Source organism: Mirounga leonina, unplaced genomic scaffold (assembly GCF_011800145.1).
Source record: "Mirounga leonina isolate KUSES-001 unplaced genomic scaffold, KU_Mleo_1.0 Mir_104, whole genome shotgun sequence".
NCBI classification, from domain to species: domain Eukaryota; kingdom Metazoa; phylum Chordata; class Mammalia; order Carnivora; family Phocidae; genus Mirounga; species Mirounga leonina.
Genome location: NW_023270231.1, coordinates 16,452,303 through 16,469,579, shown reverse-complemented (window position 1 = coordinate 16,469,579; position 17,277 = coordinate 16,452,303). Strand labels below are relative to the sequence as shown.

At 48.9% G+C, this 17,277-nt stretch overlaps 1 protein-coding gene across 1 annotated transcript in view; it reads left to right on the top strand.

Moving 5' to 3' along the window:
• Positions 1-17,277, top strand: part of SH3PXD2B (SH3 and PX domains 2B) — a 100,303-nt gene that overhangs the window by 62,917 nt on the left and 20,109 nt on the right. The window contains exons 6-8 of the mRNA XM_035014325.1: positions 2,203-2,228; positions 10,327-10,461; positions 15,585-15,689. Coding sequence (XP_034870216.1) covers positions 2,203-2,228; positions 10,327-10,461; positions 15,585-15,689 — 266 coding nt within the window. The remainder of the gene's footprint in view (positions 1-2,202; positions 2,229-10,326; positions 10,462-15,584; positions 15,690-17,277) is intronic.

The following is a 17,277-nucleotide window of genomic DNA, read 5'->3' as shown; positions in this document are numbered from 1 at the left end:
GGTGGGTCCAGATACAGCACTCTGACCAGCACCCTGTACCCAGTAAGTGCCGGTAAACGTGAGCTAGATTATTCGGCTGTTGCTCTCACCCTCCCCCGCACAGGGGCGATGAAGTTTAGCCCCACTGAGGTAATGCATGGCCAGGGGACAGCACAACCAACCAGCGCAGCCCAGCACTGGGGCCAGGCCCTGCTGCTCCTCCCAGGTGCACAGCAGTGCAGCCCCAGGCTCAGGGGATTGGCTTAGCCCCCTCTCCCTCTCCCACGATGCCCGCGATGACAGGGACAGGGTCATTACACGCTGGTGAAAAAGCCAGACTTGAAAATCAGACTGAACTTGACATTTCTCCGAAGAAGATACACAAATGGCCAATAAGCAGAGAAGAGAAGAAGCTGCTCAGCATCGTTAGCCATCAGGAAATGCGAATCCAAACCACAACCGCTGGAATGGCTAGAACCAAAAAGCAGAGAGCAGTGAGTGTTGTCGAAGATGTGAGGAAACTGCATTGGTGTCGCAGCAGGCGAGCTCATAAGATGGTGCAGCTGCTATGGAAGACAGCCTGGCAGTTCCTCAAAAAGTGAAACCGAGAGTTACCATGTGACCTGGCATTCCGTTCCAGCATAGACCCAAGAGAAATAAAAATACACGTCCACACAAAAACCCGTGTCCACATTCACAGAAGCAGGATTCGTAAGAGCCAAAAATGTGGAAACAACCCAGTGCCTCTCAGCTGATGAACACGTCAGCCAAGTGTGGTTTACCCACACAGCGGGGTTTTATTCAGCCATAAGAAGGAATAAAATACTCATCCGTGGTACAAGGTGCTTGGCCCTTGAAAACATGCCACCCGAAAGAAGCCAGTCACAAAGAGCCTCGTACTGTATGATCCCATTCATATAAAACGTCCAGAATAGACAAATCGTTAGCATCAATAGCAAATTAGTATTTGCCAGCAGTTGGGGGGAGTGCGAACAGCAAGTGACTATTTCTAGGTACAGGGTTTCTCTTTGGAATGATGAATATTTTCTGGAATTAGTAAGTGTTTCTAGGTACAGGGTTTCTCTTTGGAATGATGAATATTTTCTGGAATTAGTAAGTGACTGTTTCTAGGTACAGGGTTTCTCTTTGGAATAATGAATATTTTCTGGAATTAGACAGTGGTGATAATTACACAACCTTGTGAATATGCTAAAAACCAGTGAACGCTGCACTTTAGAAGAATGAATTTTATAGTGCATGAATTATAGCTCAATTTTTAAAAATCAGGTAGATCTGGGTTCAGCTTGCACCTTGCTAGCTGTGTGGCCTTCAGCAAGTTACCTAGCCTCTCTGGGCCTCATTTTCCTCACCTAGAAAATGGGCATTAAAAGAGTACTTCTTTCCAAGGGTTATTATTAGTATTAAATGAGTGAACTAAAAGTACCCAGCCAGGGTACTGGCACAGGGTAATAACACTTAGTAATTATTAGCTGATGTTACTACTGCCACACCATCTGTCTCAACCCAACTATCTGGTCACCTCCCTTTTCCCTTTATAATATAGGAAACCTTTTTACTAATGGGATGCTTTATTTATAAGTATTTTGTAATCCCTGATTTGTAATATTGTATTGGTAATGCAGTTGTGTGTATAAATTCCAATGTGGCTGACAAATACAAGGGAGTCGGTACTCTTTATTCTGTATGAATCCTAGCCCACAGTAGTGTTCTCTATGTCACAGCGAGAGAGCCATGTTTTATTTACTGATATCTAGACTTCTACCCAGTTTTCGTGCGTTCCGCTTACACTTACCGCCGGGAGCTTTCTGCTCCATGAGTACAGCTCAGGGCAGCCCTAAGAAGTGGGGCAGGGCCTCAGCTGTGCCTGCCGAGGTGGGCATCAGGCCCTGTGCAACATGGGGGCCTAAGGTTGTTTTCATACTGCATGCCCCCACATCAACCCCTCCCTAGGGCCCCCTGCTCTGCAAATAGAGTAGACATGCTGGTCCCCGGGGTGCTAGAGCACTTACAGGGCAAAGGGAGAAGAATAAGAGGAATTCTTTCTTTTTGAAAGAATCTGGGTCCCCGGGGCTGCCTCTGATTATGTTCATTCACTGGAGATGTTGTGGGATGGAGAATCTCAGTTTCCTAATGGAATAACTCATGTCACCGTGTAACCCTACTGACTCGTTACTCTCTCCCACCCCCTTCTTTCCTGTGCAGGGAGCATGTTGGGAAAAAGAAATCTGGTAAGAATATTTTGCATTTTCATTCTTTCAATGTTCAACATACCCCTGCTGAGCACCTCTGATCGCCAGGCCCTGGGCACTGCCTGAGGAATACAGCATGTGACTGGGTGGATGGATGGATGGATGGATGGATGGATGGATGGATGGATGGATGGATGCTTGGTTGATTGGTTGATATTCCAGCCTGTTTCCCAGAAAAAGAATTAGAGGTTGTTGCATCCTATACCAAAAAGGTACAGACTGGATAAGACCTGCTGTCTTTCCCTGAGAATGCCTCAGAGGAGTAGGGGAGCCCGACACCCCCTGACCAGATGTAGGGGGTTAGGTACCTCTTCTCTGCTGTAGACAGAGGAATGTGGTGCCTCACAGCTGAGAGCATTCTTCCCAGGTGTTGGAAGGGGTCAAAAAAGAAGAGACACTGGGTCTTGAAGAGTGAGCAGGAGCTTTCCACAGAGCGAAGGGTGGCTGGGATTGAGGAGAGGTGCACAGGTGGGAGGCCCAGCCTCCATGCTTCCCTTAGTCGGCCACTGTTTTGGGCAGTAACGGCCACCCTTTCCAGCATCTCTGGCGCTCACTCCCTTCTCCCGAGCATCAGTGCCCTCCCTTCCCAGCCTCCCTTCTCCACCCTGGAAGGCACAGCTCTTCTCTCTAGAGCAATGATGGAGAAAGAGAAGGTGGGGATTCGGGTATGCACAAAAGAATGACTCAGTCTTTGCAGGCCTGGGGTTGACAACTTTAGATTCACAACAGTCTGACCTTTCCTTCCAGCAACCCAGGATTATCTGCCCCCACCCCATATCTGCAAAGTCCCCTGCCCACAACCCCCATACCTACAGCCAGCATGGTCTTCAGAGCTTCCAGAAGTCTAAGTTCTTGTATGCATCTAGGACTCCAGGAAGATTGAGAGCATTGATAATGATGTAGGGAAAGAGGGGCCAAGCAGAGATCCTGGGTGTGAAAAAGGATGCCTCCTCTCATGGCCCTCAGTTCTCTCATCTGTAAAATGGGGATAATAATAGTAATCTATCTTGGCGGATTATTATAGGATTTATAGTAATATGTACAAAGCACTTAGAACAATGCCTGGCATATTTTAAGTGCTGCATGTTTACTGCTGTCTTTATACTGCTACCATTAATTCAAAGCACATGGGCGTCCCTGTCCAAATTCAATGGCTCTGGTCCCTTTACGGCCCCCTGGGTACAAGGCCTATGGTCAGCTTTATAGGGCCCCAGCCATTCTAGCAAGGAAGAGTGGGGAGGAGCTGGGTCTCTTTCCCTCAAGGTCTGGCGTCTGGAACGAACGCCGTCCTTTTCCCAACCAGTCTGTTTACAGCTCCACTTTCGGGTTTAATAGGTACTGGCCGGGGCTATGGCATCCTGTTAAAGCTGCAAATGGTCCTTGAGCTCTGAGCATAATGATATGTTTCTTAGAAAAGAACAGAGAGGAGAAGAGGCATAGCCACTCTTGGGCAGGTCACAGAGTTTCTGGCTTTGAGTGTGCAGAGACATTCCTGGAGGGAACGGCTAAAGGAGAAGAGGAAAGAGACAGCTCTGGTTTGCAAAAACCAAAGTGTCCGGTCAGAACAGCCTTGATGAGGGGACTGGTCTGGAGAAGTGAAGAGGTTCTAATTTGTGGTGACGACTATTACATCATTCACCTGCAATGATGGGAGATGGATTTATTTATAGTTCAGCTGGATGGAAAATAGCATCTTTCTTCATTCAGGCTAAAGACCCATGCTGGAATTAGCCTTATTTTCTTATTTGACCTTTGAACACTTCCTTTGTGTTAGAACTGGCCTTCTTGATTGACTGTGAAAGGGATTTAAGGTTGACAGCCCAAACCCTGAGATTTCTGTGCCAGAACTCTGAATTGGAGAAAGCTTATTTGTCTCCAAAATTTGCCAGTCATGGCCAGCTGGCTGGCTCCTGCAGACTTGGGCTAATATGGGCTCAACTTTTGCTCATCCAGCAGGAAAAAGTCCTCCCACCAAATTTAAGAGGTCATCTGATTATTTAAAGAGCATCTTTCTTCTTGATTTTTCTACCCTTTACTTATTTCAGTATCCTCTAATTTACTGGCTCTTTCAGCAAGACTGGCAGTATAGTGAATTTCTGGAAAGAAAATCCTACTTTATCATTACTCACTGTATTAGTCTGGCTTGGGCTGCCATAACGAAGATACTATTGAATGAGTGGCTTAAACAACAGAAACTTATTTCCTCACAAGTACGGAGCCTGGAAGTCTGAGATCAAGGTGCCAACACCATCAGGTTCTGCCAAGAGCCCTCTTCCTGGCTTCTAGACTGCTGCCTTCTCACGGTGTCCTCCTATGGCAGAGAAAGAGCAAGAACAAGCTCTCTGATGTCTCTTCTAGTAAGGGCACTGTCCCCATCGTGGGGGCCCCACCCTCATGACCTCATCTGAACCTAATTACCTCCCAGAGGCCCACCTCCAAATGCCATCCTATGAGAGTTAAGGCTTCAGCATATGAATTTTGGAGGGACAAAATGCAGTCCATGCAGTTATCTTTAAAAATTCAAGACATGTCATCATGAATAAAAACATGCCAGTTAGAAAATTCTGTGGTACCTTGGGCACTGTACCTCTTGAGAATATTTTATAGCACTTCCTCAGTATTAAAATCACCCTTCCACTGTCAGATTTCTCTGCTGACCTGTTTGTTCTCTTATTCCTGCTGGACCACAAGAATGATGTTCCTTACATGGGAATACTTAGATGTCAAGCTTGCAGCTCCTAGTACTTAGCTACCTGCGTCAACTTCCAGGTATTACTATTACTACGCATTATAGAGCTTGGGCGCAATATCACTGTCCACCAGTAGGTGTCTCCACCTAGCGCCCAACTGGCCTGAAGCCTAGTTTGAGAATCCTGGTCAAACGAATGACGTTTTCATGAACTGAGTCCTCTGGGTAAAATGAAGGCAGAAGAACTGGTGCTGGGAAAGCAGCCCCAAGCACTCTCTTCCAAACCACTTAACGGCAGGAACTTCCGTGTAAAAAGCTGCTGTCCTAGAAGAACAAGGAGAGGTTGGACACAGACATGGCCCCTAGCGAGTCTTGGAGGAAGTGCGGCCCCGAGCCCTGGGCTCAATAGCAGATCTGCTCGCCCCAGCCCAGAGTCCTAAACCTTGCTCCCTGACCTCCGCATTGCCTGCATTGGTGTCTCGTTTGCAGTGAGTCCCGTGATTTTCTGATTCTGTCACTGCCCTTCATTCTCCCAAACCTTCTTGGCAGCCTGGTTGGGAGAGTTGGTGCAGAAATGAGTAGATCAGTCCATTGATCAAAATCCTGAAAACTGGATGTGGTACAAATGTACCACCATCAGTTGTTCAGACTGAGTGGCAACAATGAGCTTTCTGGACCGAGTAACCAGACTTGACCCTGACTCCATCAAAGCTCTGTCCCTGCTTAGAGGCAAGAGGGAGTCGTCTTGGTTGCCCCTGAGATGGACAGGTGCCTGCTTTAACTGTCAGCATTGTGTGCTCTTAGGAGGAGGCCTGGAGCCATGCAAAGCAGAAGAGTTTCTAGAATTTTCCCTTTGTCGATTCACTCCACAAATATCCATTGAGTGTCTGTGCTAAGTGCTGAGAGGACAAGACAGACACAGTTATTGATTAAATGTTTATTAAGTACCTACTGTATGCCTGACAGTGCTCTAAGCCTCTAGGGAATGCAAAGGTAAACAAGATGTGAGAAATATTCTTACAGTCTGGTAGAAAAAATAGATGGTAAACAAAATAAAATATTATAAGTGCTCTAAAGGAAGGCATTTAAATTTATTTCTGGGGCAAGAAGTCCTTTAAAGGTGAGTTTTGGAATATTCATTTTTTTTCCTTCAGATATTTATTGAGCCTAGTAGGTGCCATCCACATTCTAGGCCAGGGGTTAGCAAACTTTTTCTCTAGTGGGCCGGATAGTAAATATTTCAGTGTTTGCAGGCCACATACAGGCCCTGTCAATAATAATAATAATAATAATAATAATAATTTTTCCTCTTCCTCTCATTCTCCTTTACAACCCTTTAAAAATACAAAAGCTTTCCTGGAGTGCCTGGGTGGCTCAGTCAGTTAGGCATCCAACTCTTAATTTCAGGGTCCTGAGTTCAAGCCCCACATTGGGCTCCACACTGGGCGTGGAGCCTACTTAAAAAAAAAAAAATCTTTCCTAATTCCCCTTACACCAAAACAGACCATGGGCCCGTGAGCCTTTGCATAGGGAATCCAACAGTAAACAGGAGACTGAGTCCCTGCACTCATGGGGCTTATGTTCTAGAGTGGAAAGACAGACAGCAAGGAAACAAGTAAATACACAGAATCTGTGATTTTTTTAAACACTGTGGTGAAATAAAACTAGGTGAGGCACTCAACCCCACCATATAAATTATATAGAATATTGCTCTTGAATTCGGGACTCTCCTTTTCTTGCCTTTATATACATTAAACGTGTGTGAATCTTAAAAAAAAAAAGCTAGGTGAGGCAGAGCAAGGTGGTCAGAGAAGATCTCGTTGGTGAGATGCCACGGGAGCGGGAACCTGAACCGTGCCACCCTGGGGAGTGTGCAGAAGAAATGACCAGAGGGCTTGGGCGGGGGCCCGTAGGCCACTGGGCTTTTCCTGAGTGAGGTGGAGCCATTGCAGGGTCGTGACCTTTGAGGAGCACGATCTTACACAGCTTTGGAAAGGATCCCCGTAGCTGTTGTGTCAAGACCAGACTGTGGCAGTCAGGGCTGGGGCAGGAGACCAGTTAGGAGGCTAAGATTAGGTGGTCCCCACGTGAATGCAGGGGAGAGGAGAAGGCATCCCGAGCAGAGTGAACAGCCTATATGCAAAGGCACCTTCACGCTTTCCGGTTTTATGGGTACGCCAGGGGTAAGGTGGCCAAAAGACAAGACCGTAAAGGCCAGCAGAGCCCAGGTTGTAGAGAACCTGAGGGCAGTGGGGAGCCATACCAGGTGCTGAGCAGTGAGCAGCGTGGTCAGAGTAGCATTTTTGGAGCGAGCACTCTGCAGTATGGAGGACACCCCAGAGGGGCAGGATGGAGACCAGTTTACACATGCCGTTCCCCCACCACCACCATCCCAAAGAATCCTCACTCAGACCCTGGTGCAGAGCATGGGGCTCCATGAGGAGGGGAGAGGAGTCAGGTGACGGGATGCTATAAAGAAGGTCCACCCGCATCAGACCTGTGGCTGGGGGAGCAAGAATCCAGACCTGCCTCCAGGTGGCAGCAGAGAACCCCCCCCCCCCAGGCAGGAGTACAGCTGACCCAGCCCCCTGACCTCATGCGGGGAAGACCTGGGCACATCTCTGCGAATTCACCTGACTGTGTAGTGGCTGCTTTTCTCCTGTCTCTCCAGTTCTTTCTGTTGGGTTGAGAGACAGGGAAGCACAGTTGCCTGGAGACAGCCCACCTGAGCGCCAGATTAGACGGGTAGCTGCATTCCTGGCATTGGGATCCCTAAGGCAGGCTGTATCCTGGGATGAAAGCTATAGACGCTGGTCTCTACCTATTGCATCCCCTGGGGAAATTGTCCCCAGCTCACAGGGGCCAGGAGCCTCCAGCAAGCCAGCATCTGCCTCCGCTCCCTCACGTGATGGGACGTCTGTGGGCACAGTGCCTGGCGGTTCAGGACACCGTTGACACTTCTGCTGTCAGGAGCTTCTGATCTCATGGGGGCAGCGGGGGGGGCAGTAACCAGCCTGCTCAAAGGCTATTCCCGAACGGCTCGAGTGGCTGGGCTGGCTGGGGTGCACTGTCGTGCTGGAGGCCAGGAGGAAGTTAGCCCTGCAGCCTGACCTTGGGGGAGGTGCTGGAAGAGGAGAGAAGATAGCCCAGAGAGACGCAAGGAAATCAGACCCAGCCTGACTGGCCCCGGGGGGTGCTCGTGGGGACCCACGGGGAAGGAAAGCAAACGGGCCTCAGACCACCCTTCCTCCCCTAGCATCTTTTCTTTCCTCACCTTCCCGCACCGTGCCCCCACCACACCGGAGAGCCTCTGAGCCGGGTGGACCTGGGTCAAGTCCCGCTTTGTCACCATCCAGCTGTGGGACCCGAGGCAGGTCACTTGATGTCTTGGAGCCTCTCTTTTCTTGTCTATTAAAGGGGGGTGGCTGTACCCGCCTTCCAGAGTGGTTGCGTTGACATAGTTTATGTATGATGTGTAGCCTGTGATGGGCGTTCATGCGAGGCTCCTTCCCTCCCGACCTGCTCCCGAACCTTCGGTCTACATCTCCGTCTCTCTTCTCTGCTCTCTTTCTCTGTTCCCATGCTTTCTGCGCCCAGGGTGGCCCTGGGCCCCTCGCTGGCTCCTGTTTCCCTCCGTTATCCTCAGCTGGGAAGAGCCAAGACTCGGTGACACTTCATCCTGCTACAATGGCCTATTCTGGTTTTCCACATCAGAGATTCAGAGCACATGGTTCTAACAAAGGGCTTTTGTCCTGCTTCTGGATGCCAGAGGCTGGGGTGCCCTGGCACGCTGGTGAATAACTTCACAACCAGCTTTCTGATCAAGAGCCCTGCTTTGTAGCATTTGCCAGTATCCATGGTGTAAATACTCCCGCTGTGGCCAGTTCCAAGCTGCCAGCAGGGCGTCACCCGATAGAGCCGGGAAGGGGTGCGCAAAATTGCCTAGGGTGAGCAGGCCCTTGCACACCACTCCGTTACTGGGTGTGTTTGGACACAGAAGTGTGGGATTTCCCGGATATTTCAGTTGCTTATGGAAACAATAAGAGGGAATACTGTGAATCAGGACTTTCACAAAACCAGGGCCCTGTGGCCACAAATGTCAGGCTGCCCTCCCATCCCATTCAGTCTGCTACTCTCAAAGGGCTGTTCCCTTCTCTTCGGAGTCTCTGAACTCAGATGTCCCTTTACATCACTCGTATTGTAGGATGTCTTCCTTTATTAATCAGGTGTGTCTTAGTACTCAACCAGGACCTCCACAACTCCAGAAGGCATCGTCCACATCGCATCCTGTGGAAACAGCCTCTCCTGGAGCACCTGTCCACGCCCTTCTCTTCCCGCTGCCACTGCCCTGGTGCAAAGCCACCATCGTCTCCTGCCTGACAAACCCATGACCTTCCGTCTGGTCGCCTGCTTTCTTTCTTGCCAGCCTCTAATCCACGCTCCGTGTGGCAGCCAGAATTATCTTTCTAAAGATGTAAATCTGCACTTGTCATTCTCTCTTAAAGGCCTTTAGTGGCTTTCTCCTTGAGGGTTAAAAAAAAAAATCCAAACTTCTTACCTGCCTGTTCTGACCCATGCTTAGCTGTGTGTCCTCATAAAGGACTGCTCTCCTCGCTCACTGGGCTCAGCCCCCTGGCCTCCTCCCAGGCCCCTTCCTATCTGAGAGTCTGCCTGCATCATTCTTTCCCCATTCTCTTATGTCTCCTATTCATGTCCCCTTCTTAGGGAGGTCTTGCTGACCACCCCATTGAATGTGACATCCCCTTTCCCGATCATTCTTGGTCCAGCATCCTAGGTTGTCTCCAGCAATGCAGCTATCAAAAACCAATACTTACATTATCCTGTATACTTATGATTATATAGATCTGTTCATGTGTCTGTCTCCCCAACTACATGAAGTTACTTGAGATTGGGAGTCATATCTGTTTCATTCACTTTAGTCCCCCCCAGCACCTAATAGAGTGTCTGGAATATCACTGGTGACTTCATGAATTCATAGATGAGTGATTTTTGGATGGATGGATGGATGATGGGTGGATGAGTAATGGCAGAGGGATGAATGGATGGAAGGGAAGATTGATACGAGTGAATGCACTTTCCCACTAGGCCGTCAGCTTCTTCAGGGCAGGTACCATAATCTTGACGAACTCTGAATCCCCAGTGGCTCACACAGTGTCTGCGTTGAGTAGGCACTTGGTAGATTTTGGTGGTTGCATGAGCAAATTAAGAAAATAATGAATAGATGAGGTGACCTTTGCGATAAATCCTATAATAGCTTCTTTCTGTCTTTGAAGTGTTCTCCTGACCCACCCTACTCCCCGGGCTCCTGCTCCTTCATGTGTGGGGTGGTGGCTAGAGGTGACATCTGATAAGGTTTTATATCCACAGGGGGTGACCTGACCTCAGTGGACCCCATGGTCCTGGAGCAGTATGTGGTGGTGGCAGACTACCAGAAGCAGGAGAGCTCGGAGATCAGCCTCAGCGTGGGGCAGGTGGTGGACATCATCGAGAAGAACGAGTCAGGTAGAGGAACCAAGCCACCTCCCTCCCTGCCCTACACTGTCACCAAGCCCCTAGGACAGGAGATATTTGGAAACACAAACTGCAGTGGCTGACCTGAGCTGGGCAGTTTCCACAGATCTAGCTGACACCCTCTTAGAAAGCTACCCCTGTTTGATCACAGGGCTCAAATATCCCACTTGGTCACAACTCACCAGCATCCTGTTGGATCAGTTGTTATTGATTTATTCTGAGGGTCGCTTTTCATGAATGTGTCTTCTGGTTGCAAAGCACTTGGAGACACGAGTCCAGCATCCCACTGGAAATTTGCCTTTGGTTACCACAGGAGTCTTCGTGAAGGCTCCATCAGCTGTGGGCTCTGATGGGATGGACACATCACCTGTCATCACAAGGACCCCTGGTCATATACACTGGCCAGGTCTGGGACAGAAGGTGGTATGATCAGACACTTAGCCTGAGTTTCCATCTGAACTCTGCATTTCACAGCAGTCCAGCTTGCTGCTTCTCTCTGGCCATCCATTCTCTCATATGCAAAATAGAAAAAGCTTCAGGGCACCTGGGTGGCGCAGTCGGTTGAGTGTCCGACTCTTGGTTTTGGCTCAGATAACGATCTCGGGGGGTCGTAGGATCAAGCCCTATGTCAGGCTCCACGACCAGCCCAGAGTCTGCTTCTCCCTCTACCTCCACCCCTCCACCCCCTCCCTCAAAAATAAATAAATAAATCTTTAAAAGAAAAAAAATAGGGCACTTGGGTGGCTCAGATGGTTAAGCATCTGCCTTTGGCTCAGGTCATGATCCCAGAGTCCTGGGATCAAGTCCCACATCGGGCTCCCTGCTCAGCAGGGAGCCTACTTCTCCCTCTGCCCCTCTCTCTCTCTCTCTCTCTGTCTCTTAGGAATAAATAAATAAAAGAAAAGAAAAAAAATAGAGGGTGCGCCTGGGTGGCTCAGTCATTAAGCATCTGCCTTCGGCTCAGGTCATGATCCCAGAGTCCTGGGATCGAGCCCCACATCAGGCTCCCTGCTCAGCGGGAAGCCTGCTTCTCCCTCTCCCACTCCCCCTGCTTGTTTTCCTGTTCTCTCTGTCTCTCTCTCTGTCAAATAAATAAATAAAATCTTTAAAAAAATAGAAAATAGAGAAAGCTTCTACTTCAAAGAACTGTTACAAGGATCAAATGAGATGCTACCTAGCGTGTGCCTACACCTAGGCCCAGCACACAGTAGGTCCTCAGGAATGTGGGTTTCCTTTCCTCTTGCCTTCCTTAGCCACAGAGCAACCACTGGCACCACTGAAGGCAAAGAGCAAGGAGTAGCGATGAGCAGATTCTCTCCAGGAAGAAGTGGCATAAACCCACTGGCTTCGTTGTGCCTAAAATGTGACATGGCCTAATAATATCATTAGCAGGCCAATGTCTGTGACACCCCAGTAGCTAGTTATGGGCCAACAAATAGAGAGGAAAGACTATGTTTGCAGCAGCATCTGGATCATGTTACCATTAGTCATGAGATCAGCATTAGCCAACCAAATTCTTTAATTAATACAGCAACTGCCATCCCGCATCACAGCTGAAGAAACAAGACTCCCAAGTACTGTGCTTACTCACCCAGGATCTCGCTGACAAGTTACAGAGCTGGAAGTCCAAACAGTTCCAGCTGGCTCCGAGGCCAGGTGACTCTCTAATTCCTGGGAATGAGTATATACAGATGATCTAATTATTGGGAATGAGTATATGCAGATTATGGATGTGGCTAGGATGCCCCGCAGGGACTAAGGAAGGCAGCCCCTACCCGCCCCCCCAGCAGCCTGTGTGCCTGAAGTCGGGAAGAACACGTTGCTGGGAGAAGAGTAGGAGCTAGGATGGGGTTGCTGAGGAGAAGCCTGGTATGTCCAGAGGCAGTGGAGGAAATGGGGCCCACAGAAGGTCACATCTTCCAGTGGCCAACAAACTGGCAACATTTATTTTTAATTATATTTTACTGACCCAAGTAATATGTGGACACATTCTTCTTAAAACATTAATGATAAAGTTAAAATCTGTCCTTTCCACTGGCTTCATTCAACCTTAGTCCGCTTTCCAAACCCCAGATAGACCTTCTATCAGTTTCCTATGAATCCTTCTTGATAATTGTATAAACACATACACATATATGTATGTGTGTGTCTTCATGCATATGCATGTATACACATGTGTGTTTGTATATGGTCTGTATGTCTACATGTCTGCACATGTGTGCCCAGGTGTAGATGTAGAACTATATGTACACACTATATTTTGTGTGTGTTGATATAATTTTGTAATTTTTTTTAACCCCAGTGGTATCATTCTATTACATTTTGATCATTTTGATCTGCAACCTGCTTTCTAGTCAACATTTAGCTCTTCTTATTCCTTCAATATCTACATAGTATTTGATCTGAATAAACCGTGTTTTTCTCTCGCATGAACAGTGTATGCATGCACACTGGTGAGTGTTTCTTTAGGTTAGATACGAGACATAGTACAGAAACATACGTACACAGATTTTGAATTTTAAGATACTGCCAAATGACCTGCCTCCAAACTGGCCATGACAATTTACTCTCCCCCTAGCAACAAGGAGGGATTAGGGCAGATGGTTGAGAGCTGAGACTTTGAGGCTAGGACCACCTAGGTTTGGATCCTGGCTCTGGCGCTTTCCTTGTGACCTCTCTCTGAGCCTCGGCTTCCTCATCTGGAGAATGGGGCAGTCACATGCCACTACAGGACTAGTGTGAGGATCCAGCCTGTCAGAAGCAGATGTGAAGCGCTGACCCAGTCTGGCGCACATTGCTGTCATTGTTGTTCTGTTGTGACAGTTTGCTTAACCCCCACACAAATACCTACAAATAGGAGTTCTTAGGAAGACATATGACATACCTTCTAGTTTCTGGATTTGTCCACCCCGTTCACTCACTCACACACATGCACACAGTTCCCAGCCACGAAAACTTGTATTTTGTTTTTTGTTTTTTTTTTTAAGATTTGTTTATTTATTGAGAGAGTTGGGGGGGAGCAGAGGGAGAGGGAGAGAGAAAGTCCCAAGCAGACTCCCTGCCAAGCGTGGAGCCCAATGCAGGGCTCGATCCCACGACCCTGAGATCATGACCTAAGCCAAAACCAAGAATCAGATGCTTAACCCACTGAGCCACCCAGGCGCCCTCCCAAAACTTATATTTTAAAAGGAGTGTCCAGTTGATTAAAGCAGCTGACTTCCACTTCAGGGAGGTCAAAAGCAAAGGCCTCCCTGTAAGACCAGGAAGGCTGCTCAGTAGTCTGCCCCTTCCTTCTCTTCTTTTTTGGGGTGTCCAGGGCTTGGAGCTGTGTGACCTTGGGGAACAAATCCTGTTTTTCTTTTTCCTTTTTTTTTTTTTTTTTAAGATTTTTTTTTTTTTATTTATTTTTATTAGAGAGCGAGCGAGAGAGAAACAGCATGAGAGAGGAGAGGGTCAGAGGGAGAAGCAGGCTCCCCGCTGAGCCGGGAGCCCGATGTGGGACTCGATCCCAGGACCCTGGGATCATGACCTGAGCCGCAGGCAGTCGCTTAACCAACTGAGCCACCCAGGCGCCCCTTTTTTTTTTTTTTAAGATTTACTTTTTTATTTTATTTTATTTTATTTATTTATTTTTTTTAAAGATTTTATTTATTTATTTGAGACAGAGAGAATGAGAGAGAGCACATGAGAAGGGGGAGGGTCAGAGGCAGAAGCAGGCTCCCTGCCAAGCAGGGAGCCCGATGCGGGACTCGATCCAGGGACTCCAGGATCATGACCTGAGCCGCAGGCAGTCGCTTAACCAACTGAGCCACCCAGGCGCCCTACTTATTTATTTGAGAGAGAGAGAGCACACATGTGAGCAGGGGGAGGGGCAGAGGGAGAAAGAGAGAGAGAATCCCAAGCAGACTCCCCACTGAGTGTGGAGCCCAGCGTGGGGCTCCATCCCAGGACCCTGAGATCATAAGCTGAGCCAAAACCAAGAGTCGGAATGCTCAACCAACTGAGCCACCCAGGTGCCCCCAGATCCTGTTTTTCCATTTACATTCCGCAGGGCCAGTCAGGCCATGTGTTAATGTACCATTGCCGTTGTGCCCAATGACCACAAACTCAGTGGCTTCAGACACATAATCATCCTACGGTTCTGTAGGTCAGAAGGTCCAAAATGGGGCCCACTAGGCTAAAACCAAGGAGTTGGCAAGGCTGAGTTCCCATCTGCAGCTTCCGGAGAGGATCTGCTGCTTTGCCTTGTCCGGTGTCTAGAGGCCGCCCCATCCCTTGGCTCATGGTCCCTGCCTCCGTCTTCAGAGCCGTGCTGCCCCTTTCTTGTCTCCTCCGCAGCCGCGTCTCCCCTGACTCATTCTGCCCTCCCTATAATTACATGGGGCCCACCCAGATCATCCCAGATTGGCCCCTATTTTAGTTTGGCTGCTTTGCGACCTTCGTCCCAGCCTGCAACCTGAATTCCTCTGTGCCACGTAATTTACCATAGTCACAGGTTCCGAGGGTTAGGACACGGACATCTTTGGCGAGTCATGATCTGTCCACCACAGGGTACGAGCTCTTTCTCTAAAGAAGGAGGGCCCGTGGGTCTGGGTGAGAGGCCTCTCAGGCAGTTACGCTGCAGCCAGATTGACCCTGACATGAGCAAATGCACAATCAGCGTCTCGGCCAAGTCATTAGAACAGTGGCTTCAGCATCAGACAGCCCTGGCTGCACCAACAGCTCTTGCCTAAGCCGTGTGAACTTGGACAAGTCTACTCACTTCTTGGAGCCTGGGTTTCCTCATCTGTGCCATGGGGATGATAATGTGAAAACTAGACAAAATAGTGCAAGTAAAATGGCTAGTGCCTTGCATACCTTAGTGCAGATAGCTACGTTCTTTACTGTCATCATTCAGGATGACCTTTCTGTCCCCTGTCCCAGACTCAGGAGTGGGTTTCTTGTTAGGCTGCCCTGAGCAGTTAACACGGGGAGCTGTGTTCCACGATAAAATGGCGACTTCTCGCCCTACCCTGAGCGTTGACTTATGTAGTGGCTGAACATGTTACTATATTCCGACCCCCAGACTTCACCCCTAACCCAACTAACCTCAGTCTGCACTCTCATTTTCCCAGGTTGGTGGTTCGTCAGCACTGCCGAAGAGCAAGGCTGGGTCCCCGCAACCTGCCTGGAAGGGCAGGACGGTATGCAGGATGAGTTTTCCCTACAGCCCGAAGAAGGTAGGAAGGAGCTGGAGCCTTGCGCTTGCCGGAGAGACCTGTGCTGGTCCCATCACCCATGTAGGGACCTCCTTACCCAGCCCGTCCCTGCTCTTCAGCCTCTGCCTCCAAGTCTCATTGGCTCGCTGGCTCAGGACATGAAGCCAGGCCATGGGGTTGGGGCTGACAGCAAGCCTGCCCTTTCTTGGGGGCTTTTGGGAGCCAACCCAGGTGAGCCTGGCCAGAGCTGGGGCCCTAACACCTCCATGGGACCTGAGGAGGGCCCCAGGCTGATCACCGTCTGCACCTCACTATTCTTTCATTGAACTATGCTGGTGGCCAGGATGCTGGGGCTCCTACCAGCTCATTTGCAAGACAGCTGAAGCTTTCTATAAGCTTTCTGTGCTTTCTCAGTGACCCGGGCATCAGGATTAGGGGGGACCCTCTCCACTTACACACACACACTTCATTTCTAGGAGAACGTACCCGCCAGGTGTCCCAAAGGGTAGTTCCTGCAAAGCCAGAAATACTACCACCCAACTGACTCCCGATTTCCCCACTAGGAGCATTCCTGAAACCAGAGGACAAGTTCATCTTAGCTAATAAACAGAAGGTTTTGAGAGCCAGACAGACCTGAATGTGAATCATCTCTCCCTACTTAGCCCCCTCCTCTAACAGTGGAAATGATGATGTCTATATCATGGGATTTTTTTTTTCTTAACTAAATGAGATTCCATATGCAAAGCATTTGCCAAAGAAGCTGAAACAATAAATAACCAGGAACAGTTAATATACAGCTGTGCCTTATCCCGGGTTGAACATCTGGGGCTTTTAGCTGACTGTTTGGGGGAAAGCACAAAACCATTTCTGTGTTTATCGGGAAAGAGGGTGAGAAGAAAGGGGATATTTCTGTGCTCAAAAGTTAACAAACAAATGTGTATGTGGCTTTGCATTTAGCGTTATTAGGGCCAGCACCCCTCAGAGTAAAACGTCTGTTGGGTTGCTCAGTTTTGTGGGGCCCTCCAGGCACTAGGGGCTGGGCCAACTAAAAGAATCAACTCAGATTCAGTGGTTGTGATATACTGCATTGAAACTGTAGCTCCCTTCGACAGTTAATGATGACCATTACGGGCATTCCTCTGTAATGGGATTGATGATTAACCCCATTTTACAGATAAGGAGACAGGCTCAGAGAGGTAGAGACACCTGCCTGGGGTCACACAGCTAGAAGATGGGAGAGATACCACATTTTCCTAAGTCTGTACATTTTTCTTCGCCCTGACACAAGGGCTTCCCTTAGTGCCTCTTTGTAAGTCACGCTAGGAATAGAATTATGTCCATGGTGGCCTCTGCACCCAAGTCCAAGGTTAATACTCAAGAACTTGGTCCTTTGAAGACACCTGGGCCTTGGCATAGGCTCAGAAATAATTACTCCTAAATGGGAACACGTGCTTGGTGTCCCCTTTGCCTCCAGACACTGGAAGTGCCTTCTCCTCACCTCTGCCTTCTGCCCTTCACCTCCACATGCTGCCTGTCCAGTCTCGTGGAGGTACTGGTCTTTGCCCCGGCCCGTGGGCCGCCGCCGGACTCTGGGGGACTTGTATGCCAT